Source organism: Protopterus annectens, chromosome 4.part1, assembly GCF_019279795.1.
Source record: "Protopterus annectens isolate FY-2018-M chromosome 4.part1, PAN1.0, whole genome shotgun sequence".
Taxonomy (NCBI): domain Eukaryota; kingdom Metazoa; phylum Chordata; order Ceratodontiformes; family Protopteridae; genus Protopterus; species Protopterus annectens.
The window spans coordinates 168,596,745-168,623,191 of record NC_056734.1 but is presented as its reverse complement, the minus strand read 5'-3'; the positions used below and the strand labels follow the sequence as shown (position 1 = coordinate 168,623,191).

Here is a 26,447-nt window from a genome sequence, read left to right as displayed (position 1 = left end):
TCTGTCCCTAGGACTTGACACCAGCAGGTCTCAGGCAATTTAGCACCTAAAACTTTTGCAGGTCACCAAACTCCTCACCTTCCCCATAACTCTTTGCTTAGAAGGCACCCCTCTCAAGATCTCTGTTAGCCTGAGGAAAACATAGTCCAAAAACGGAAGACATCAAAAAGGGCAAGCAAAGGTAATGGGGAGGAGGGAGGGGTCAACAATAAGATAGACATGATTCTAGTCATCATTATGGTACATTTCTTCCATATGTGGAAGGACGTGTCTATCTTCCTCTACTTAAAGTAAAGAGTCACAAGAATGACCTACTTAGTTGATACCAGCAAGCATGATCTCTCACAACAGACCAGAGCAGGCGGTATCTGACACAGAAACGTCTCACATGTAGAGGGTAGAATAATGGTAATACTCATTCACAAACATGACAGGGGAGGACAAGTACAGTCACCAAAGATTAAGATCCACTAAAAGGTGATAGTTATGTGACTAGTAGAGGCTTTTTCATTATCCTTATTTGTAGAGTAGGAATCGCTAGAAAATAGCCTCCATTCTTTGAATCAATGTGATAGCAATGATCAGTCTAAAAGCAGTAATTTGTCAACAAACCTGGATGCAGCAAGCTAGTATAAAAAACAAGTGCAGTGAATTAGTGTAACAGCCCAACAACCTAACATATTGCTATCAAAAATATGACAAGAGAGGACCAGCAAGCCTTCTCAGAAGATCTCAAGATGTAACCCTTGTTGTACTAGCAGTTAGTAATATGATTATCACAGGTTTACATGATGTTCCCCAAGTAGAGAAGAAGTTACTAAGATATTAACTCAATTCATTGTATCAATAACAAAATGTGAAACAGTCTGAGGACAGTAAGCTACTGAGGTTCAAGAAGAGCATACTTCATGTAATGTGAGGGTATAAAGTTAGCAAGAGAATACCTCAACATAAAGTGGGTACCCAAAAAGCTAGTACAGAAGGAACCAGAGGTAATTAGGTCATAAACAGTCCAACAACCTAGCAAGTGGAAACAACGTGTGGTCCACTGTAAGGCAAAATACAACAGAAGTAGCACAGTTCCTCAAAAGCAAAGAAGAATGTGATAATCACAAAGAATACTAAAGGGCATTAGGTAAATGCAACCCAGCTGTGTGACCACAAATGTAGGTAAATACAACCCAGTTGTGTGACCGCAAATGGAGTTAGCCTGGGGCTCAAGGTACAGTAAGTATAAATCCAGCAAGGGATCATTTCCAACTAGAGGGGAATCTGTAAGCTAGCAGCAAATTAATAAAAGGCATTAAGCAATTTAAAAATCCAATTGCCATATAGAAATAATCAGCAGACAACAACTGTGTAAATACCAGATAAAAGGTAATAAAATATAGCAAAGTTAAAAAACATTTTCCAAAGGAGAAAGGACATGAGGATGCAGATCAGCCAAACATGTTTGCCTTCAAGACATAACTTCAAAAGTTAATTGTCTGAATGCTCAAAAGCCACCAGGATATAGAACAGGCTCTTTTTGCTGAATACTTATGTAGAAATTAGAAGTCAATGAAATATACTGTCTTTGAGTCAAGAAAAAACACAGGATCATATCTATTTGAAGGAAAGAATGAACAGCAACAGAGGACCGTGAAGCTACAGATACTTTTTAAATCCAACTGCTTTTGAAGTCATACAGTTGAATGTACAGGAACTATGCCAGATATACTGAGGATAAGGATAAGCACACAGTGGAGTGTGCATGGCCAAAAAATTTAACAAAGGGGCATTCCATGGGTAAAGATACTTTATGTTCACTGAATGCAACAAAAGGCTTGCAAGGCATAGCAGCTCCATAATGTCTAAGCAGAAACTGAAAATTTGACTGATGGAGAGTATCAGGAGAAGAAAGAACAGAAAAAAAACAGGAAAATTACTGTGACTTTACCCAGGCAGATAAGAGGAAGGAGTCTGCTGCTGGAGGACAGCAACAGCCATCTCCTTGCTCAAAGGTAGGGCATCAACAGACTCAGATAATCATAGGCCCATGAGCCTGACAAGCCCCATATGTAAGGCTATGGAAAATATCATTAGGGAATTAATAAATATGGATATTAGTAACCTACAAACTCTCAACCTAAGCCAGTTTGGATTCATCAAGGGTAAATCTTGCCTAATTAACCTGGTTGAATTCTTTGAGAAGGTTAATGAAGCAATGTATGAGGGCAGCTTAACACATACTGCATATCTAGACTTGCAAAAACATTCACCGCTATCTCAAACATTGTTATCACAGATAAACTGCCCCAGCAAAATGTAAACCTCTATGCAATTCACTGGATGGCAAATTGGCTCAAAAACAGAACCAAGAAAATTAGGGTGGGTGGCTCTACCTCCTCCAAAAGACCTGTCACTAGTAACATACCCCAGGGTTCAGTCCTCGGACCACTCCTGCTTGGTATTTACTTCCCAGACATCAAAGTAAATATTTTTTTTAACACCTTTACTGAATTATCACTTAAGACATAGGCAAACATACATTTTATAAAAGAAAACAAACCATGTTAAAGTATTCATATTTACAAACATTATACAGCACATACAAGCTTTTATACAATTATAATTGATGCAACATTACATATATTTCTCAATTTCTCCCTTCACTTTTAAACCTCAATCCTTCTCCAAAATATTATTTGGCATGTGTTTTTCCTACAACTTCCATTTTCTATGTAGTTTGTCACTACCCTTTTCTAAAGATCACACTGCCAGTTCTTTTATCTCTGTTTCAATATTCACTACTTCAAATATAGTTGATTAATAGTTTGATTTCCATTTTCTAGTAATTGTTTGCTTGGCAGCCACCAGAATTAAACTTAGCATGGCCTTACTATGTCTAGGCAACTGAGATCTTGTACCCCAGCTCAAAAAATAATTTCCTTAGTCACTCCCATTTGCTGACCCAATATTTCTGAGAGAGTACTCTGGATGGAATTTTTAAAATCTGCCAACTCATTACAATCCCAAAACATACATTTCCAGTTACCTCTTTCTTCCCCATCACACCTCCAAAATTTCATATTTTCCTGTAGAAAAATTATTTGGGGTATAAGAATACTTATATAAACATTTCTAACCAAAAATCCTAAATCTTCTAGACTTTGTTGCATATTTGGGAGGCATACATATGTCCTCCCATTGTTTCCTTGTGAACTGCTAATCAAATCGTTCTTCCCAATCTCTTCTAACCTCCTCTGACTGCTTCCTATAGTTATTATACAATATTTTATATGTCTTACCAATTACCCCCTTTTTAATAGCAACTGCTGCTCTAGATTCAACTAAACACTCTACCAAAGCAGACCTTTCACATAAGATTCCTATATCCCTTTCACTGTACCTATACTCTAAAGTTAGACTGTTATAGGGAAGACAGTCTCTAGCCTGCAGTCCAAATGTCTTCTTGGTCTCTTCCCATTTTATTACCTTTCCCTCTTTAGTGATTTGCTCTCAATACTTTAGTTCCTTTGCCATATTTCTTCAGTAAATTCCAGCCCTCTCTTACTTATTCTCTGTACCCCTAATTGCAGTCATCCCTATCAGCAGAATCTATTTTCTCCATTGTTGAATTGACTTAGTTCTTAGAATACATTCTGCTACTTTATGACTATAATATTCTGTATGGCTGCTATTATTCTCCTTAAGGACCTGCATCCAAAATCCCTTTCTCTCCTTATTTCTAGAATCAAACGCCCCCATCATCATCCTGTTCCACTTTGAATTACAGCTTTCTGCTTGTGCTATATATCTTAACTGTGTAGCTTTAAAACATCCTTTCAAATCTGGTAATTCGAAATCACAATGTTCTATTAGCGGGATCAAATTATCCCACTTGATCCTTGCCTTCTTCCCCTTCCAGATAAACTCATTCAATTATTTATTAATTACTGTCTAGTACTTCTGCTTTGGTTGATAACAATATGTCTGACCTGCTTATAAAAGTAAAAGGACTAAAAACATTTTACTGCTTTCATCTTGCCTTCCATATCCATACGCAAGAGCTTCCAGTTTCTCAGATTCTGTAGTATCTTTTGTTTGGTCATTTCTCACATATCCTTAGCTTCTATAAAATAATCTTTTTTTAACCCATACTCCTAAATACTTTTTATTGATCTCCATAAATATGGGTATTGCTGAACCAATTCATGTGTTGGTACATAGTTTACAGTTATAGCCTTAGTTTTGTGATCATTAATTTTAAATTCCAAAAAAAGATGAAACTGCCTCAGAATGTTCTACAACTGAGAAGTGCCCTTTTTTGGTTTTATCAGGTACAAAATAATAAAGCCTGCAAATAAAACCAACTTTTATTGATTACCATACCAATTATATCTTTGAATGTTGGTGTACCTTATTTTCTTTGCCAATGGTTCTAAATATAATGCTATAGATATTATTAAATATCATGAAGAGGAAAGAGGACACCCTTACCTGGTTCCTTTGTTCAGTCACAACTTATCAGAGATCTCACTTTAATATTTGCCTCCAATCCCTCATATATTCTCTTAATTAACCTTATTATTCTATAAGGAAATGCAAATGCTTCCATTGCCCTACTCATAACATCTCAGCTTACTCTGTTGAATGTTTTCTCTGTATAATGACCCACCAACAACAATGGTATTTTCTTACAACAATGGTATTTTCTTACATTCTATTTCCCTCTGGATCATCACTGTTCCATTAATTTTGTCAAATGTTTGCCTCTGCTCCACAAAGCCATGTTGATCCATATCTATCAATTTTGGCAACACCTTTGTCATTCTTTAAGTATTATAGATATAAATACTTAATAATCATGGTTTAAAATTGAAGTGGGCCTGGATTTGAAGAGTCTTTACCATCTTTAGGTATTACAGCCACCACAGTTTTTTCCAGGATGTTACTGCTTCCATCCTTTTAAAATACTGTTAAACAAAACTTCCAGATTGCTACTGCTTTATTCCCTCCTAGCTTCCAAACTTCAATCAGAATACCATCTATTCTTGGAGACTTTCCAATTTGTTATGCATCATTTTTATCCCATCACCTCCTATCTTAACTGTTAATCGTTGAGCTTTATCTACCTCTAACTTTGGCATGTTTAAGTCTTCCATAAATGCTTCCATTTGTGCTTTTTAGCTTGGTGAATGATACATAAATTATCTCAGAGTTCCTACTTGTGAATTTGTGTATTCCATAAGAAACATTTCCATACATTTCTGAAATCTATCCTATTTTTTATATATTTTCCCTTCTAAACCCCACAGATACAACCTCATTGTTGCAAATCAAATTCCAATCCCCACATACAAGTAATAAACATTCCCTGCTGAAAGCTGATTATTTCTCCTAAATTGCTTACATACAAGTAATATTCCCTGCTGAAAGCTGATTATTTTGCCTAAATTTGTTAAGCTCCATAATAGCAGTTTAGGCAGACTATAACTACATGGCAGTGTAATCCTCATCCCTTCCCAGTAGCCCCTTACTACCACAAATCTGACATTATCTTTTTCCTCTTCTATCACTATTGGAGCTTCCCTAGCAATGAACAAGTACTCATATTTTCCTTTGTCCCTGACATTCCACTTAATATCCAACATGAAGCCCTTTCTTTATAAAATTCAAATATTCAGTTATTTACAAATGTGTCTCCTGTAGCAGTGCTATCTGCACACTGCATTTCTTAAAATAATGAACATTCTTTTCTTTTTGTCTATACCTGTGAGACACTTTACATTCCAAGATAATATGGAAAGTGTCATCATTATGCTAAGAAGTTATTATTCCCACCTATTAAATATGGCAGCTTTTTAAAATGTCTATTTCCAGCTTTTGTGATGCATGCACCTACTAATGTTTGCCAGGTTAATCCTTTATACATCTTTTTTTTAGCAACACTGGAACCTTGTCACATTTTACAATACTTTTTATTTTAATGAAAACCCTCAAAACAAAAAGATACCCCCACAACCTTTCAACGTAATATCTAACTTAACTTATACTCATATTAGCAAATTGCCCCAAATAGACAATGGGAAATACAGGCCTTAATTAACCTAAAATTGGGGTTATCCATACTAAGATGTAGGTTATTGCCTATGCTTCTACTTACACTAATTGGTGTCTGTTCTTTTTTTATTTTTATTCACCTTCTAGATGTGAGAAACAACTTGCATATTTTCAGAAAACATTAACTTTTAGCCTTGAAGAAATCAGTGTTCTGGCTTTTTATTGCCCTATTATCAGCTTGTCTCCATGGAAATATAAGAGAAAAAAGTGTAGTTCTTAGCTGCAGCAGGTTGAAACATTTAGTGGAAAATGTTTCATTATAGTCAGTGTTCCCATTTCCATGTAAAACTTCCTATTAAATTAAGTCAAGGGTCTTACTCCAGACATTTACCTCTGCAAAAGTAAAAAAAAAAAAAAAAAAAAAACATATCAGTTCAACATATACTATAATATTTGTACTTTTGCACCCCATCTCCCATCTCAACAATCGAGGATTAGACTATTAACTTAAACATGTTTTTGTCTAGCATTTTTTTCTCTTTCTATGCTGTAATGCCCACATTTCTTAATTCTAAAAAAGAAATAAGACAAAAATGGCATCCGTTTACTTTAGTATCTTTACCACATGCAAGAACAACAAAAATTCCGAACTATAGAACATGCAATTTACATAGTGAAAAGTTTCATAGAAATACTGTTAACAACAGAAATTGTTTTACTTAGAGCTACCCTTTTACTTCCTCTTCCCTCATCTCACTGTCCTTTCAAACATTAATGACATGAAGTGAGGAAAATGCCTTTCAGTTCCCCGCAAGTTTAACGAAATCAACAAAAGTCCAATTTTTCCATTTATTCTTATTCAACTGTATTTCAAAAATGTAACTGATGATTTGCAGTCTTATATTTATTCATATATTTCTGTGTTGCTTGTCTTCTTCCTTTTCCTCTCTATCTCCCAACTCCAGAGTTGCTTCTCTTCTGTCTGGAGTATAGTGAATACATTTTTTCTATAAGCATTCCACTGACTCCAATGTTTAATACTTTGCCCTTTTACCACAGTTTTGCCAGGGTCAATTCTTTCTGCTGGTATGATAGTATCTTTTCTAATAGATGTCTTGGCTGCTTTCTCAAGGCCAGGTCTGGAGAATATACATGATGTGCCCATTCAATTAACAAATCCTGCTGTGGAATACCAGTCCAGGTGCTTATTTGTGCTTTCGTAAAATTAATACAGCAGAAAATCTCAAGTTTTCCCTGCATGCTTTGTCCTGCAACTCTACCATTTTTCAGAACAGCTCTTCGAAGAGTCTCATACTCAGCCAGTCTTTTCTTAACTTTGGCCTCTGACTTTTGCAGTTTTATCAGATCATCTGAATAGTTGTTTAAAGCTTATTTCATTTTTTTCCAGCCTTTTACTATTTGAGTTGATATGCTCCTTCAATGTTCTATTTACTGTAATCAGCTCTGAGCACATTTGACTTATTATTTCTTATAGATTACTGGAAGCCATGTCTTGCACCAGTGATGGAGCTTCAACTGACTTTGTTGAACAAGTGCAGGATTCTTACCAGTCAGTGTTTTCTCTTCCCCTTTTCTATATGATTTTCTTTCAGGCTTCCTAAGTTTCTTCTTCCTTGCTGGCATCCAGGCAGTGTACTTACTAGCCAATAACCAAATTTAGGAGAACTTGCTGAGTTTCTGGCATTTATCTCTCACTTTCTTTTGTTCACACTGGAAGAGCTGAAATTAAGCTGTTGATCAGTGTGTAGCCACTTTAGAAGTCAGACGTTAAAGTAAATGTTAAGGGTTTATGGCTGACCACGTTTGCAGATAACTGTAAAGTTGGTGCCATCATAAACTCCACTGAGGACACCAAAATCCTCTAAGATGGCCTTTCCCAAACAAATAGATGACAGATAGGTGTCAGACCAATGTTTTAAAACTAAATGCCAAGCAATCTATAGTTGTATCCTTTGGGAAGCGTAACTTCAATTGTAACTATCACATTAACAACACACCCCTGAAAGTTGATTCAGTTGCCAGGGGTCTGGGAACCTTTGTTGACAATTAACTGATCTTTGATCATCATGTGTCCACTATTGCAAGGTAATCCATCTTTAGTATACAACTTATATCTAAAGGTATGGCATCCAGATCCAGGGATGCAATCATTCCACTAAACTTGTTTCTCATCAGGCAGATCAAGTAATATAATGCCCCATTCAGTATGTACTTGTTTAAACTCGTCACACATGGAGTTAACACAACGCTTTCTCAATTTATTATTTTTGATGCTCACAGTTTGATTAAACTGAAAGGCAACTAATTTGTAATAAGATAAAAATAACTATAAGATGTGTACACACAATCCAAAACACAGTAGACCCACTGCACAATCCAGGCTTGGTTAGATGTATAAATTATTCAACAAGTTAGGGTTCAACCAAACATCCTAATAATGGGAGATTTCAACTACCCCCACCATTAACTGGGAAAACTACTCATGGACCAATCCTTCGCTCAACGCTTTCTGGAATTCATAAATTCCAATGCCCTGGTTCAACTTATCCACACCCCCACCAGGGGCAACAATATCCTAGACCTAGTTTATTACCAACATGAGTGACCAGTGTTCCACACCTGAAATCAACTCCTCGTTGGTCAGATCCGACCATAAGCTAATCACCCTAGATATCCGCATCCCTCCCCCACCCACCATTAAGGAAACCACAATAAAAATTTTCTCCAAAGCCAACTTCATACCTCTTAAGACAGAAGTGGCGAACTTCATGACACCCATGCAGATGGACAATACAGTTACGACTGCTGAATCCTACACAAATGCACTCTATAAGCACTTACACAAATGCATGGATAGTTCTACCCCAAACAGAACCAAGACGCTATCCTCCAAAAAAAGTAAGCCAATCTGGTGGTCCCCTGCCATAAACAAACTCTACAACAGAAGGAAGAAACTGTTGCAAAAGAGAGTAAAATCCCATGAGTGGAGGAGCTCCCTGGTCAGCTGCAGTAAGAAGCTGAGATCCCTTATAAGATCCTCCAAAGCTAGCCATGAAAACAAAATTGCCACTGATTCTAAGAGCATCCACAAAGCATTCTATAGCTATGTCAAGAATCTCTATGGTAACACCCAGATCTGCTCTGAGTTACAGCACAATGGCACGAAAATTACAGAACCAACTGATATTGCCAACATCCTGGCAGATAGGTTCACTGCTAACTTTACCCCCCTCTCACCACCTAAAGGGCCTATATCTATACAGGAAGAATGCAGAGTCCCTGTAATAACATCTATGTAGATAAAAGCTGCTCTCTCTAAAACCAAAAACACAGCATCCATGGGACCAGACAACATCCCAGGCTGCATTTTACACGAACTTCAGAATGAACTGGCTCCCCACCTAAGCACCATGTTCAATCATAGTTTCACGTCAGGCTTTGTGCCCACTGAATGACGCACAGCAACAGTTATCCCACTAAACAAAGGAGGAGCCACCACTCATCCTGGGAACTATCACCCTATTAGCCTGACGAGCCTGGTCTGCAAGGCCATGGAATGTATCATCATGGAACTCATAAACAAAGACATTGGTAACCTCCAAACTCTGGACCCCACCCAGTTTGAGTTTGAGAAAGGCAGATCATGCCTTTGAACCTGATCAACTTCTTTGAGGCAGTCACCAAAGCTGCAGACGAGGGTAAGGTGGCTCACACAGCCTATCTTGACCTCACCAAGGCTTTCAACACCATCCCCCATTCTGGAATTATAGCTAAACTCACTAAACTAGGTATAAATCCCTACGTCACAAGATGGGCTGCCAACTGGCTCATTGACAGAACCCACACTGTAAAATTTGCAGACTATAAAACTGACTTCAAACCAGTGACAACTGGAGTACAACAGGGTATAGTCCTGTTTGGTATCTACTTCTCTGAAGTACAGGCTAACACAGAAGAACTCTGGCTAAAGAAGTTTGCATATGACTGCAAACTAGGAGTCATAGTAGTGTCCCCAAATGATGTGGACATCCTACAGAAGGGCCTCACTGAGACAGATGCCTGGTGTCAGAGGCATGGACTCAAGCTCAATGCCAAAAAGTGCATTTTCATCCCCTTTGGTAAAAACTCTGTACCCATGAACTACCACATGAACAGTCCGTCTACTTAATGCTGAATGTGTGATAAGAGATCTTTGGACCAAGGTGGACAGTAGTCTCTTCTTTGATAATCACATCGCCACAGTAGTCAGGAAATCCTTCTATGTGGCACACCTCATCACAAAAGAGTTCTCATCCAGGAAAAAAGAGGTCATTGTTCCCCTATACTCAACACTCATTAGACCCATTATAGAGTACAATGCCCCTTTTGAAATGTACATCACAAGACATCTGCAGCAGCTGGAAAGGCCACAGAAGCAACTCACAAAGAGGATTACTGGACTCAGACAGACGCCCACTCTGACTGTCTCAAAAAACTCCAGCTTTACTCTGTAGCATATCGCCTAATCCGAGGAGATCTCTGCCTAACATATAAAGCTATATTAAACCCAGAGCTGTTGGACATGCTACACCTAAAAAATCCCAATCCCTCCGAGCTACATGCTCTGGTGACCTAAACCTTGTCACCACAATAAACAGGACATGCTGGAGGGATAGATTCCTGCCCCAGAGACTTCCTATACTCTGGAACAAGCTACCCATCTATGTCAAGAAAAGTTCCTCATTCGCACTCTTCAAGAAAAATCTTGATGAGTGGATGGGAAATAGGAAATACACCCCAGGGATCACTTCTGTGGCTCTGCTCGACAGGGGCACAGGAAATTAACTTTCTTGGGTGGCGCAAGCCAGGGAGCCTTGTTGGCTAGGCTTACTTAGGTCCTTGGGCCAATAGCCTAGTACCTACCTATGAACTTCCATAGCATATAAAACTTTATTAAAAGGTAAGCGCTTTCACAAAAATGCTTCTTCAGACCATGAATCAAAGACAAAACTAAAGCATTTAAATAGCACAATCTAAGGCAATCATTCAATTACCATTAATTTACTTAGAATCTCTGATACTGATCTTAAAGGCATCTCATACATTAAAAGCAAAACAAAATAAAACTGAATAAAACTACTAACGTACACCTTTCATCTTCAGGAAGGGGTAAAGAGAAACATGATCATTTAAACCTTTCCCACAATCTGCCCTTAATCTTATGATCCACTTGGCCTCCCCTAACTCATTATAAGTTTTAATGTCTCCCAGCCTTTTGTAGGTACCACAATGTCTATGAACATGAATCCAAAAATATGTTGATCACCCTTATCCTTAACATGTTTCTCTAGGGCATTACATGAAGAATTAATTTGAATATTATATAAATGCTCTCTTATATAGTGTTTGAGGGGTCTACTGGTCTTAACAAAATAAAATACCTGACACACTTCACATGTAGCTAAATAAACAACATTAGCAGCATTTCTTAAAGGATTTATTTCAATTCACACAACAACGTTGGCTTATTGATTCCATTTTATTTGTCACTATGGATGTTCAGTCTATTTATGGTCATACCCAATTATTATGGTATATAATGTATAAGAGATTATTTATAGGTTCATAGGTTCATACTAGGCTATCTGCCCAAGGGCATTTATAAGCCTAGCCCATAGTTATGTGGCTTTCGCCACCCCTTTAGTTTGAATAAAAACTATGCCTATCATTTTGCTGTGCCTCTGTCAAGCAGTGACACTGAAGTAATCCCTGGGGTATATCTGCAATCTCCCATCCATTGGTCAAGATTCCTCTTGAACAAGGCCAGAGAGGTGCTCTGCCTCACATGTACCGGGATTTTGTTCCACAGCATAGGGAGTCTCTGGGTGATGAATCTGTCCCTCCAGCACGTTCTATTTATAACCATGTCAAGGTTTAAGTCTCCGCCCTTGTGGTTCTGAGGGATCTAGATTTTTGAGGTGAAGCATATTCATCAAATCTGGGTTTGACATGGCCTTATATGTCAGGCACAGGTCACCTCTGAGCAAGCGGTATGAGACTGAATAGAGCTGGAGTTCTTTCAGTCGGGCAGCATAAGACATATTTTTGAGACCCTTTATCCTTTTGGTGAGGAACTTTTGGGGCCTTTCAAGCTGCAGCAGGTGTCTGGTCAGATACATTCGAACGGGCATTGTACTCAATCATAGGTCTAATGAGTGATGAGTACAGGGGACGATGACCTCCCTTGATCTAGATGTGAATCCTTCGTGATCAGATGGGCGATATAGAAGGTTTTCCTAACTACTTTAGCAACATGAGTGTCAAACGAAGGCTACTGTCAACCTGGGTCCCCAGATCCCTGATGACTTTTTCTGTGCTCAGTGGATTGCCACCTATATGGTAGCTAGGGTAACCTTGTTTTTCCCGAAGGGTATGACTATGCATTTTTGGCGTTAACTTCAGGCCATGGCTCTGGCACCAGTTATCCGCTTCTGTGAGGCCCTTCTGGAGGATATCTGTGTCAGATGTGTTTTCGACTATGGCGCCAGTTTGCAGCCATCTGCAAACTTTGTCAGCCATAACCCTCCTGTGTTTGCTTGTACTTCAGAAAAGTAGATGCCGAACAAGAGTGGACCCAGGACTGAGCCCTGTGGGACACCACTTGTGACAGGCTTTGAGTCTGACATGGCTTCAGCAACTCTGACCCTGTGGGTTCTGTCACTTAGCCAGTTTGCAACCCATCTTGTGATGTATGGGTTTACATTCAAGCTGATGAGTTTTTTGATGATACCTGAGTGGGGTATTGTGTCGAAGGCCTTTGCCAGGTCAAGGTAGGCTGTATGGACTGCCTTTCCCTCATCAATGGCCTTGGTGACTGTCTCGAAAAAGTCAACCAAGCAACCTTTCGTGACTATGATAGGAAGTTTATAGATTTGCTCTGTCTATTTATGGAACTTGTCCTGGAAAACAATGTTTTTCTTTTTGATTCATGTTATTTTCAGAATGATGACATGGCTATAGGCACTTCCAGTGCCAATAGCTATGCAAATAATGTGATAGCTTACTGGGAGAACAAGTTTATTATTTCTAATTCAGAGTTCATATTTGTGGATGACCTCTTTCACATATGGAAGGGATCATCAAGTTGATTTACTTAGATTCTTTGAATATGTTAATAACACTGAGTCTTTTTTAAAGTTTACGATCACCCATTCATCAGTTAAGATTAATTGTCTTGACGTTAATATTTGGAGAACAGAGAATGGATCTAGCAGGACAGGGGTCTATAGGAAACCATGTGCCTGGAACATCTATCTTCACAGAAAGGTATGCATCGTCTGCACATTTTTCGTAATGCAGTAATGGGACATGGCATGCGATTATCTAGATGACATGTATCTGATACTGATTTTTGAGTAGAGTTAGGTAATTTCCGAATGAGATTTAAGGAATGGGGCTATGCGGATAGAGATCTGGATCCCCCCTCCATGAAGTAGTGGAAATGAGAAGCGGGACTGCCAAGCCATAATACTCCGATGCCGCTAATGTTGCACAGAGTACTAAGGGAGATACTTTTAGACGCCCATTGTCTTTGACTTTACACCATACTCATGAATGTAAAAAGATAACTAGAATCATTGGAAAACATTAGCATATTTTAACCACAGAACCCAAGATTAGACATATAATTGGTAATACACCTTAATTTTATTTCAAAAATAAGAAAAGTATAAAAAGAATGTTATGTTACTCTAAGAGTATAGAACAAGGTGAGGCCATAGGCACAGTGTCATGTAATAAATGTAATTATTGTATGTATATTAATAAGACCACCCAGTTTAAGCACCATGATAATAAATGCATTTTTAAGTTTACCATCATGGCGAACTGCAATACTGCTAATGTTGTTTATTTAGCCACATGTGAAGTGTGTCAGGCATTTTATTTAGGTAAGACCAATAGACCACTCAAACACCGTATAAGAGAGCATTTATATAACATTAGAATGAACTCTCCCAATAATGCCCTAGTGAAACATGTTAAAGACAATGGTGATTGACATATTTTTAGTTTCATGGTCATAGACACTGTGGTACCTACACAAAGGCTGGGAGACATTAAAACCTATATTGAGTCAGCGGAGGCCAAGTGGATCATAAGATTAAGGGCAGATTGTGGGAAAGGTTTAAATGATCGTGTTTGCCTTTACCCCTTCCTGAAAATGAAGGGGGTACGTTAGTAGTTTTATTCAGTTTTATTTTGCTTTGTTTTTAATGTATAAGATGCCTTTAAGATCAGTATCAGAGATTATAAGTTAATTAATGGTAATTGAATGATTGCCTTAGATTGTGCTATTTAAATGCTTTAGTTTTGTCTTTGATTCACGGTCTGAAGAAGCATTTTTGTGAAAGCACCTACCTTTTAATAAAGTTTTATATGCTACGGAAGTTGTTGAATAATTGATAGATCTAACCAAGACTAGATCATGTGGTGGTTCCACTGTGTTTTGGATTGTGTGTACTCATACTTAATTTCTTTATAGGACCACTTATCCCAGCAAGACTTCATTGTGTTTTTTAACTATAAGATGTGTTGTCTTGCTCATTTGTAAATGAAAACTAAGCTTGAAAGTCCTGCTTTTGTTCAGATTTCAGGTTGCACTCACTATATATGAAGTGTGATACTGGCAATCTGTGACTGATTAGGCACATTTAAATGCCATTGTTTTCTTAATGTCTCTGTAGCTGGAATAACTGAAATAATCTAATTACTCTGCCTTTCATAATGTAACGGATGACGAGACAAATGCAGGAAAGAAAGGCAAACAGGAATAAGTTTAAATATAAAAAAAAATTAATAATTATTAAATTATACTTTTGTCTGTATTTGGAATGTTTAGTGTTGGATTACATGAAATGAAAATCACTTTTTGGGAAAAAAACTTGAGATTTGTGGGGCGTTCCCCTTTAAAGTCCAAGAGTCACTCAAAGTCATTGGGTATGAAGAGCTAATCAAGGCTTTGAGTACTAAACATGTTTATAAGCAGTATGTTCAATGCATGCTATCATCTTGTAATATCATTTCTGAGCTGTAATCTGCAGATGGATACTACCTCTATGCAGGGAGAACAAATGTTTTACCAACTGAAGAAAATGTCAGAATGGAGATAACAGTTAAATCTAAACCAGGATGTAGATGTCAGCACGCCCATTCACACATGTCTTTCAATCAGCACAGCACAAGGGATGAAAAGTGCTTGAGAAACTGAATACATGCCAGGTCATGGACAAATTCTTAGTGGGGACACCTGCCAGCTAGAGGAAATTGTTACATGTAAGATAATCTTCCCAGAAGATGAATGCAATGATAAGTCTTCTTTTTGCTATGGAATACAGAACTCAGTTTGGCAAAGAGTGTAATAAAAAAAGCAATGTAAGTTTTATTTAAAAAGAGAAATGGAAGGAATGTCATTCATGATACTACATGGATAAATGAATCAAACAAATCTGAAATCCTTACGGTCTTTAGCTGCTGGACCTTGAAGATACATTAAAATTGGTGCCAAAATTAGAAATCAGAGTTCTTCCTTGGAATAGATCCATACGATCAAAAGACAGCAATAGAATTGTTAAGTAAACATATCAAATAGTCCACATTATGAGAAGTACATGAGAAGTTCAGCTTAGAGTGATATAAGACCAACCTGGTGCCAAAGACAAGGACATTATGCTGATCCTGAGACAAGGAATTTGTGTCAATGCCAAGGGAATAGTGGTATTGATGAAAGAACCTGCGTTTGTGCTTTTCAGCTCAACTCTAAACTCTGCCTCAGCACCACTGACCCTCCCATTTCAATAGGCTCTATACAGAAAGGGGTAGGAGTGACATCAATCTGCTGTCCAGAGAAACAGGCCTCCTTGGAGCCAAGATGATTAGCTCTGAAACGATCCAGAAGATACATCAAAACACATTAGCTATGATAGTCTTCACACAGAGCTCAGGGAAGGAGCCATTCAAACTGAAACTGAGGTCAAACCTAACGATCTTGACATCTGCTGCAAAAATGTCTTTGCTCTTTTGAAGTCCTGAACCTAACCCTGGACCAAGGCCAAAGCAAGATAGGAGGCTGACACTGAATCTGTCAATCTCCAAAAGGCATTAGCCTAAAAATGACACTGAAACCTGAAGCTAGTGAAAGAGAAACATTACACATGTCCTGCTCAACTCAGGAAAAATACAAGAAGCGCAGTGTAAGTCAAGCATAATTAAACATCATATCTTTAAAACTACCAAGACAAGGAAATATTCCTGAAAAAAAAAAACACATGCAGGAAAACCTATGGTCTCTTCTTCTGTCTTGTAGGTTAAAGAACCCTGGAATATCTCATACAAAGAAAGCTGCAACTAGCTGCATAGTAATACAGGCAGAAATTAAATATGATTACAACTAACACTGAAGCCAGAGCTGGGACAATGAAAGGGTCAAGGCAATACAGTAAGCCATGGTGGTACAGCGGTAGCATTGTTGCCTCACAGCAAGAGGTTCTCCTGTTCGATTCTCAGCTGGAGTGCCTTCTGTGTGGAGTCTGCATGTCCTCCCCGCGGTCGAGTGGCCTCCGAAAGACATGCGTGAATGGGCGTGCCTCCGCTGAAGTTTGGGCGTCAGTCTGGCAACTCGGCACTATAAAAAAATCTACTGCCAATCATTAGCGGACCGGAGTTCCGCTGGGGTGAGTCCTAACTGGGAAAAACCGAAAAGACAAACAAACAAACAATATGGAACAAAACAAGGAGTCTACTGCATATAATGTACAGAGGCTACAAGATAATTTCAATGGGCTACTTTCTGGCAAATAATGTGGTGCCAACACACCAGCTAAGAAACATATCGGCTCCATTTATGAGATGCCATGAAAGCATGCACAGTTCTCTACATCTGCAGCAGACTGCTATCTAAACAGCTGACAGAACACTCAGATCGTAATTACATACCTCTATTAACTTACAGTTCTGACAATCTTGGAAAGCCACAAAGGATCCAGAAATGGAAAGTATGTTTTTTTATTTATTTTTATTTGTTGACCTAGGAAGTCCATCTGGGTGTAGAACCCATTTTCAGCAAAGGACTAGGGAGAAACGTTCCACTGGTACAATACAATAGCAGATAAAATGTAAATCAACACAGGTAAATTAAACATTAGTATCATCTTTGACAGTGCAGTATTAGAAAATGACAGGCAGAAGCATACTGAACTGTGCACATTACATAAAAGCATACTGAATAAATGTATACAGCCACAGTGGTGTGATCTCAATATCATGCTGAAGTGGAATTACTTATATACAATAATTTACAGTGAACAGATGAGGTAAACATGCAGACACCTCTACTAAAGTGAGAGTAAGACAAGACATTCAGGTTACATTAGTGTAATGTACCCTTTAGAATGTACAGTAGTAAGCTACATGCATAACAACAATAGTCAAGATGTTCATAGGTTCATAGGTAGGTACTAGGCTATCGGTCCTAGGGCCTATACAAGCCCAGCCAAAAAGGTACCCTGGCTTTTGCTACCCAAGAAAATTATTTTCCTGTGCCACTGTTGAGCAGAGCCACAGAAGTGATCCCCGGGGTGAATTTCCTATTTCCCATCCAGTCATATAGGTTAAAGCACAGTTTCCATAGGTTTAGGCTCATAGGTTTTTACTAGGCTAACTGCCCTTGTGGGCTATTTTAAGCCTATGTAATTACCCCATGTGAGAATCAAACCCTGCATCTTGTGTCTGCAAGGTGAACACCTTAACTACTATGCCAACCTCCCACCATAAATAAACAGCTTTTGCAGGTCTTGAACCCAGGTCCCTGTACACTATAGTCACAGTAGTTAACCACGTCTCAGAGCAGAGAGTACAGCATCAGTTACAGGAGACAGACTATATACATTTCATTTGCAATCGAGGCTTCATGGTTTACTACTAAGGCCTAAATATTTGGGAGGCCAAGAGAGATGTGGGAAAGTGGTGGTAAGTAAGAGGGTTTCTTCTGTTAGGGATACCCTGGTGAGGAGCAAGAGCATAGCCAGCAGTCCTTGAGATGGCCTTTTAGTTGATCTTTGAAAGTGGGCAAGTTGTTATTGAGTCTTAGTGATACAGACAGTGAATTACATAGTATGACAATGTGAAAGGAATGCTTCCCCTACAGAGCTACTGGCTTTGTAAGTGGATAGTAAGTCTTTGTTTGATGAGAATAGGCTTCAAGAGGGAGTTAGTTAGGTTTGGATGATACCTTTTTTAGGCTGGGTCACCTGTTAGGTTTATGTAAAAATGTTGTGAGTAGCTGAGTTGATGATGCATTTCTAACCAGTTGTGTTTTGAGGACAGTGCCATGGTGGGTCTTCATAATGGAGGTTGCAGACAAACCTAGAATTTTACTGTAGCATTATTGTAGCTTTAAGATTCATCTGGTTTGGACATTTACAAGTACAGGGTAGGATAGTGTAGTGTTGGTAGTAGACAGGTGGATGATGTAGTTTTTCTACTAGATTCAGTGAGGTACTGTTTTATTTAGTATAATAAAGTTTTTGATGTGCCTTTTCTTGTATTCTTGCATATGCAGATCAAGAGTTAGGTTTTCATCTACAGTTAACACCCAGCAGATTGGTATGGGTAACCCTTCAAATTTGTATGTTGTATGAGAAATTGATCTTGAAGTCCAGATTAGTGTCTGAGTGAGATTTAGGGGTAAAGAGAAGGAGTTTTTTTAAGGATTTAGGAGATGTTGAAAGCTGTCTACTCAAGCTTCAATGGAAGAAAAGGACTCTTGGGTAACTGTTTAGAGATTAGACAGATTGGCAGCTACACTGAGATCTAAATTATTTGTGTAAGAATAAGGGATGCATGCAGGGAGGTTATCTATGGCTAGGGTGGTGGGTTTTAATTTGAGCAGAAATGTTTTCACTATGGATGTAGGGATTGGTTTCAGAGTGAAAGAAGTATTGTGGATGTTAATTTGAAGATAGGATGGTTGGTGTTTCTGTTGGTTAAATGAGTTTGGTAACAGTTTAAATGTAGTGAGCATAAAAACTAGTGGTGATAGTTTCTGGGAAAAAATTAGAGATAAAGGTTAGTTGTTTGGCTCTGCTGGGATACAGCAGCTTATTCACAGAGGCCCAAAAGCTTTAGGGTTGTTTTGGTTAGAAATTTGGATTATAAAATAGTAGAATGCCTGGTGACTCTGTTGTGTTTTCTTTTTTTTTGCTGGGATTTCCATGCATACACAAGTACATACAGTAGATATAAAAAGTTTACACACCCCTGTTAAAATGCCAGGTTTTTGTAATATAAACAAAATGACACCACAATAAATCATTTCAAAACATTTCCCACCTTTGATGTGACCTATAACCTGTACAATTCAACTGAAAAACAAACAAATCTGTTAGGGGAAAAATATAAAAAAAATAAAAAAAAACATACAATATGCTGGTTGCATAAGTGTGCACACCCTTACACTAATACTTTGTTGAAGCACCTTTTGATTTAATTACAACATTCAGTCTTCTTGGGTACACATCTGCCATCAATTAAAGAGACTATGATTAACCCCAAATAAAGTTCAGCTGTCCTAGTAGGATTTTCCTGACATTTACTCAGTTGCCTGCTACAGCAAAAGCCATGGTTCACAGAGAGCTTACAAAGCATCAAAGGGATCTCATTGTTGAAAGGTATCAGTCAGGAGAAGTGTACAAAAAAATTTCCACAGCATTGGATATACCATGGAACACAGTGAAGACCGTCATCAAAAAGTGCAGAAAATATGGGAGAACAGTGATGTTGCAAAGAACTGGACATCACTCCAAAATTGATGAAAAGACAAGATGAAAACTGGTCAGGGAGGCTGCCAAGAGACCTACAGCAACACTAAGTAGCTGCAGGAATTTCTGGCAAGTACTGGTTGTGTACTACATGTGACAACAATCTCCCATATTCTCCATATGTCTGAGCTATTGGGTAGGGTTGCAAGAGAGAAGCCTTTTCTTACACAGAAAAACATCCAGACCCAACTAAAATGTGCAAAACAATACATCAAGTCTCCCAAAAGCATGTGGGAATATGTTTTATGATCTGATGAGACCAAGGTTGAACTTTTTGGCCACAATTCCAAAAGGTATGTTTGGCGCAAAAACAACACTTCACATCACCAAAAGAACACCATTCCACATGGTGAAGCATGGTGGTGGCAGTATCATGCTTTGGGGTTGCTTTTCTTCACCTGGAACTGGGGCTTTAGTCAATGTGGAGGGAATTATGAATAGTTCCAAATACCAGTCATTTCTGGCCCAAAACCTTCAGGCATCTGCTAGAAAGATGAAGAGGAATTTCACCTTTCAACATGACAATGACCCCCAAGCATACATCCAAATCAACAAAAGAATGGCTTCACCAAAAGAAAATTAAAGTTTTGGAATGGCCCAGCCAGAACCCAGACCTAAATCCAATAGAAACTCTGTGGGGTGACCTGAAGAGGGCTGTGCACAAGAGATGCCCTCACAATCTGACATATTTGGAGAGCTTTTGTAAGGAAGAGTGGGCAAATATTGTCAAGTCAAGATGTGCCATGCTGATAGACTCCTACCCAAGAAGAATGAATGCTGTAATTAAATAAAAAGGTGCTTTAATAAAGTATTAGTTTAAGAGTGTGCACACTTATGCAACCAGCTTATTGTACTTTTTTATTTTTTATATTTTTCCCCTAATAGATTTGTTTGTTTTTCAATTGCATTGTACAGGTTATAGGTTACATTAAAGGTGGGAAAAGTTTTGAAATGATTTATTGTGGTCTCATTTTTTATATCACAAAAACATGGCATTTTAACAGGGATGTGTAAACTTTTTATATCCACTGTACATATGAAAAATGTGACTGTCAAAAGACAAACACAAAAAAGGTTTGAAAAGGAAGAAATTGATGAGAAGAAAAAGGAAAGTATTCAAATGAAGCATTGCTAACCCTGAAATATAAATAAGAGGTTCAGAAATATTATGAACTGAAACTGACAATTCCATCAATACCTTTTTTAGAATACCCTCAAAAATATGCAAAAATATAAATGGCAACTTGGGACAGCCAGCAGAAGCCACTACAGAGATGTGTAACATGAGAGATCTGTAAAAGGGAAGAGTCTGGTAGCCTGGGATACTTTTAGGTGTTGAGCTGCCTGTGTCCTGCCTGCCTAGAGTCGAAAAGACAGAGAAAGATGGGCCAGCCCTATCACATACTTAAATTAGTAGCACATTTTCAGAAAGTAACTCAGTTTTTCTTTCTTTTTCCCTACTGCAGCTTCACCGCTTTTGCTGGTGTTGCAGAGTTATAATAAGACAGAAAATTCTTAAATGCCCCTCTGGATTATTAGCAGCCTGCCACCAGTTATATTATACACCAGCACTCACCTTACTAATGGTAACTCACTCATTCCCAATAATATTTCTTCTTTTATTTGTTACTTGCAAAGCTACAAGTTTGCTTTACATCTAGAACATAGCCCCAATTCATTTTCCTGTGATTTATGATTTATGAACAATAAATATCCAAAGATCCCTCATCAACTACAGACGGGCAATCTCACCCATTCACAATGCTCCTCTTAGTACACACCTCCCTACTGGTGATATCTTTACCAAACTTGTACCCCTGTTGTCTGTAGATGTAAAGAATATGGGTAAAGGTGTACAAATCCACCTTTTAAATTTTGAAATGTTTTGGCATTGTGTTACAAGACTGCTTGGTGTATATGAGCCATCCTGTTCATTTTGCAATGTGTTAGCAAGCCCATGGATATTTTTGAAAGTTGTGGGAAGCTGTTCAGAACTGAACAAAACTAGGATGCTTGAAATCTTACATGTAACTGATGAGGTAGATAAGATACAGAGAGTAAAACTGTAACAATCCAGAGAAGAATGGGATGAGTGTCAGTGGTACCACTGATGGGTAAATGACCACAATGAGTGGCCTTTTTGATTTTTTTCACTCTGTTTTTGACAAAGAGGCAACTGTGTTTTAATCTCACATATGTCAAGACCCAGACAGCTACCAAAGTACAGAGATCACACAGAAGCAAAGGAAAACAAAATCTTAGTCCTGCACATACCTTTCTCATTATGTGATCCTCCCATCAGCTGACACACACAAATGAAGAACTTATGGATTAACCACATAAGCCACGACTCACAGAATATAAAAATAATACAAGTTATCTGCTGTTCTGTAAATGTTCAAACCTAAAGTATAGCTTTGTCTGAATTAATATTTATTTACTGTTAAGAAGAACTTAAGTTAGCCATTTTAAATAACTAACTACAATAAAACATGATGCACTAATCATAATACCAAATCTGTTATTTTTTTTTTTTAATTTTACATTTCAGTCAATACAAAGAGCAGCCACACAACAGCACCCCAGCTCTTCACAGATCTCTTTGCATATAAGGTTTATCTACCACTTTATCAGAAGAGTTCTGGAAATAGCCAGTAACTTGCCTGAGTCAGATGTACAATTCTAGATCCATGCCATCTTGCTCTATTTGGCTCAACAGATGGTTAATCAGATCCAACCTTAGTGCCTTTTTCAAGAACTTGAATCCAGGGTTCTGGCTCCTCTCCTACCCGTTATTCCCTCTAGTCCCCAGATTACCTCAGATTGAGTTTTCCTGCTTGTACATAGTACTTCACCTGATGGACACAACAAAGACTTACCAACCTATGTAACAGGGTGTAAACAAGGATAAACAGCTCCAGGCTGCCAACAAGACAAGGCCCATGTCAGGTCCACTTGATCAGTTAAAGAGTATAAAATGACCATTTTTGATGGAGGAGGAAGGGAATGTTGAGACAGATGGAACAGGATGACATGAATCTAACGTTATGGTAATAGATTTGCCCTTGAATAATCTCTAAAGACAGAAGAGTTTGATGGTAGATCAAGTTTAACCCTCTTAGTGAATATTACTGAGCAGTGGTCGGATTTGATATCCGATATCTTGTGTTTGTATTGTGGAACTATTCTTGGTGATGTAGGATGCTTCAAGAGTAGGTTCACCCCACCCCCTTGATGAGCAAATCCATCTTCCCTGCTGCTCAGTCAGCTGCCCAAACCTCTTACTGAACCTGAGGTGGCTGGGCTGTAGCCAGGGCTTATTTATCCCTCTGTACCACTGGAATAGCAAAAGAAGCTGCACTTTTCCAACTTCTAGTAAGAGATGCAGTGTCAGTCAGGCATGGGTTGATAACGCTTTTTCTTTTGGGCATCGTGTGACAATGGCTGTCAGAAAATCCTTTTATTTCATACAGCTAACTGCAAAAGGAATATCTTCAAGAGCTAACGAGGCAATCATTCCTTTATATTCAGCCCTGATCATGCCAGTTATTAAGAACAATGACTCTTTTGGGATGTAGCTCACTAACTATATCAAAAAATAATAAAGACTTCAAAGGTTGCAAAGATCTCAGGCATAAAGTCATTGCATTATCAAGAGAGGCTGGAACATCGATCCCTTTATTCAGTCTTTTGAGGGGATTACTTCTAACTTGCTTACCATCCCATGAGGGACTGAGCTGTCCTGACTTCCTGTATCTCCATAAGTCCAGTGACTCCACCAGTACTAGAACCAAGGGCCTAAATCTTCACAGACAGATTTAAAAACAGGATGGGGTAATGGGTTTACAACTCAGCACCTCCCAAACCTCTGGAATAGACTTATCTTGCATGTTAAGAAGTGCAATTCACTGTCTTCCTTTACACATAAACCTGAATGACTGTATGGGTATTCACAAATTTACTCTGGAATTGACTTGTATGGTCTTCGTAGAGGAAGGAGGGGCAGCCTGAGCAAGGGTACTGGCAGGGGATAAATGGTAATAAGACTAAGTGGCCTTGGAATAGCTATGAAATCTATGAAAAATACCACTCCTCTAGAATTGTGGAGAATGCCACTTCACTGGAATTGTATTTCTCACCACATAAAGCAAAGCGTATCTTTTTCAAAAACAACACAGGGACTTTGGTCCTATGCTGATCACCTTAAAGCATGTTTTTTTACTCTGTATCATACAGACTACTGACAGATGATCTTTGCCAGGCAGGCTACAAGGCATCTCTGGACCCTGTTTTGATGAACCTTTTGCACATCTGCAAGACAGTATCAAAACTACTAGATCAAAAGACTTAAATTATGATTGTAACATAAACAGGACATGCCAGAGACCCATTTATGTTTCTCAGAGAATCCCCACTGACTGACAGGCTTCCTATCCATGCAAAGCAGAGTTCCTTCCTAACCCTATTTAAGCTCAACTTGTGTCAATGGGTGGGTAACTTGAAATTCACCCTTGGTCTCACTCCTATGTCTCTGATGGACACAGGCAGTCAGTAAATCACCTCCTGTATAAATCAAATTTGTTAGTCATATTTGGGTTGCACAGCTAGGTTTAAAAGGGCTCTAGTGGTCATTTGCCTAGTGTACACCTAGGAACATATGAATATCACGAGATGTTTGTTGATGGCCAAAAGTCTCTTTTTTTGTCCAAGTACAAATTGAAAGCTAGTTCCCTTCTAACATTCTTTTGACTAGACCTTGCACAAACAAACCGAAAAGATAAGTCACAGTCATGGTCCGTACAGTATACTCACTGCCTAGGAAAATCACTATAAAGTATCTGTCTTTTTACAGGCACACACAGAAACTTTTTCAAGGGTAGGCATACCAGTCAACCAAACATATATTGGTAAATACCTGAAGAACTACAGTATGACATACTGACTAAACTCTGTAGAAAAAATAACAAAACCCGCCTGCAGTGAGGTACTAATCTGCCCAGACTAATGAATTCAACTGTACTTCATTTGATAACATGCCAATTGTATCAGAAAATGGCTAACTATATCGTGGATCAATGCTGTCTTTATACCAGCAGCATGCTGAAATCCCAATGAAGCTGGATTCAACCAGATTTTGCTTGTGATGGTAGTGAGGTGTTCAGCTATGGATGATTGGCCAAATGTCCAGACTCCACCTATGGCAGTGGATCCTTCTTGTGAAGGTTGTAACAGAGATTTAGACAAACAGCAGCAACAAAATAAAATGTAAAAGAATCACAAGTTTCTCTAAAATAACTGACTGGATACATGTAATTTTGTCTTCTGGTAGTCTATAGAGATTTGTTATCCAGTAATACAGGTTCATACCTGAGAGAAGGATGGATATCCAATTACCCATTTTTTTAATGGAAAGGCCACCACAGAGCAAGAAAAGCAAAAGTATGATGGCTCTGGCAGTCCCACAAATTTCATTTTCAGTTCAGTCATAAAGGATTTCCACATTATAATTTGAAAAATGGTGGCAGCAAAGTAATGCAGCAATTAGCATGGCTTTCTCACACAGTCTGATTCTCCCGTTTGGTTCTCTGTTGGGTGCCTTCTAAGCAGAGTTTGAAAGTCTTCCTTTTGTCTGTACATGTTTCCTTCCACCTTCCAAATATGCCAAATGTAGAGGTGGCATTCTTCCAAACTTCCTCTAGGTGTGTGCGTATGTTATATATCTGTGAGCTGGTGTGTGTCCTGCAACAGGGTGACACCTCATTCACAACTGGTTCCTTTGCCTTGTGCTCAATGAATACCACAACATGATGTGCCTCTACTGTGATCCTGCAATGGATTAAACTGACAATCAAAAAAGAAAGAAGTAAGAAATGTAGCTGACTGATGCATCGGTGTGGTTGCACATTAACAGGCAGGGGGGTTTATATATTTTAGTTCACCAAGTAGAATCCAGTTTTAGTTACAGGAGTAAAGAAGACAATTTAAAATGTGCAGTATGTGGTACAGCCTTTGCCACACACACAGTACACACTCTAGGGTGAATAAAGAAATAAGCTCATCTCTCCCTCCACCTTCTGTAGACTTGCAGGTTGATTCAGAGACAAGTGAGGGCTGGGGCTCTCACTCTGAGCCTGCTAAAAATCTCTGTAATTACAAACACCAGCTTCTGTGAGATATAAAAATTATAACTTTAGCAGAATAATGTTTATCACAACACGTGGCTCAGTGAGTCAGGTCCTGAACAACTAACAAGTGAAGCACCAGAAAGCAAAAAAACGAGAGCTTCCACTTACCTTCAATTACTTTGCTGACATCTGTCTTGTATGTCTCAAATTTAAAAGGTGTAAGAAAGCCAAAGGATCCAAGATGGAATGCCATTACTGGAGGGACACTATGCTAGGAAATTGAATAAAATACCGTAATTTAATTTCATTTATGAAACAAAAAAATGAACAATGTGATGACTGTTTATACAAGTGAGTTATTTTGTTTAAGTCTAAAATCCATCACAATTTGCTAACTGCTTAC

At 38.4% G+C, this 26,447-nt stretch overlaps 1 protein-coding gene across 3 annotated transcripts in view; it reads right to left on the bottom strand.

The window, feature by feature from the left end:
* LOC122800798 (NAD kinase-like) overlaps positions 1-26,447 on the bottom strand; it is a 673,639-nt gene that overhangs the window by 266,864 nt on the left and 380,328 nt on the right. For all 3 annotated transcript variants that reach the window (XM_044070075.1, XM_044070074.1, XM_044070076.1), the window contains exon 7: positions 26,213-26,315. In XM_044070075.1, the coding sequence (XP_043926010.1) occupies positions 26,213-26,315 (103 nt within the window). The remainder of the gene's footprint in view (positions 1-26,212; positions 26,316-26,447) is intronic.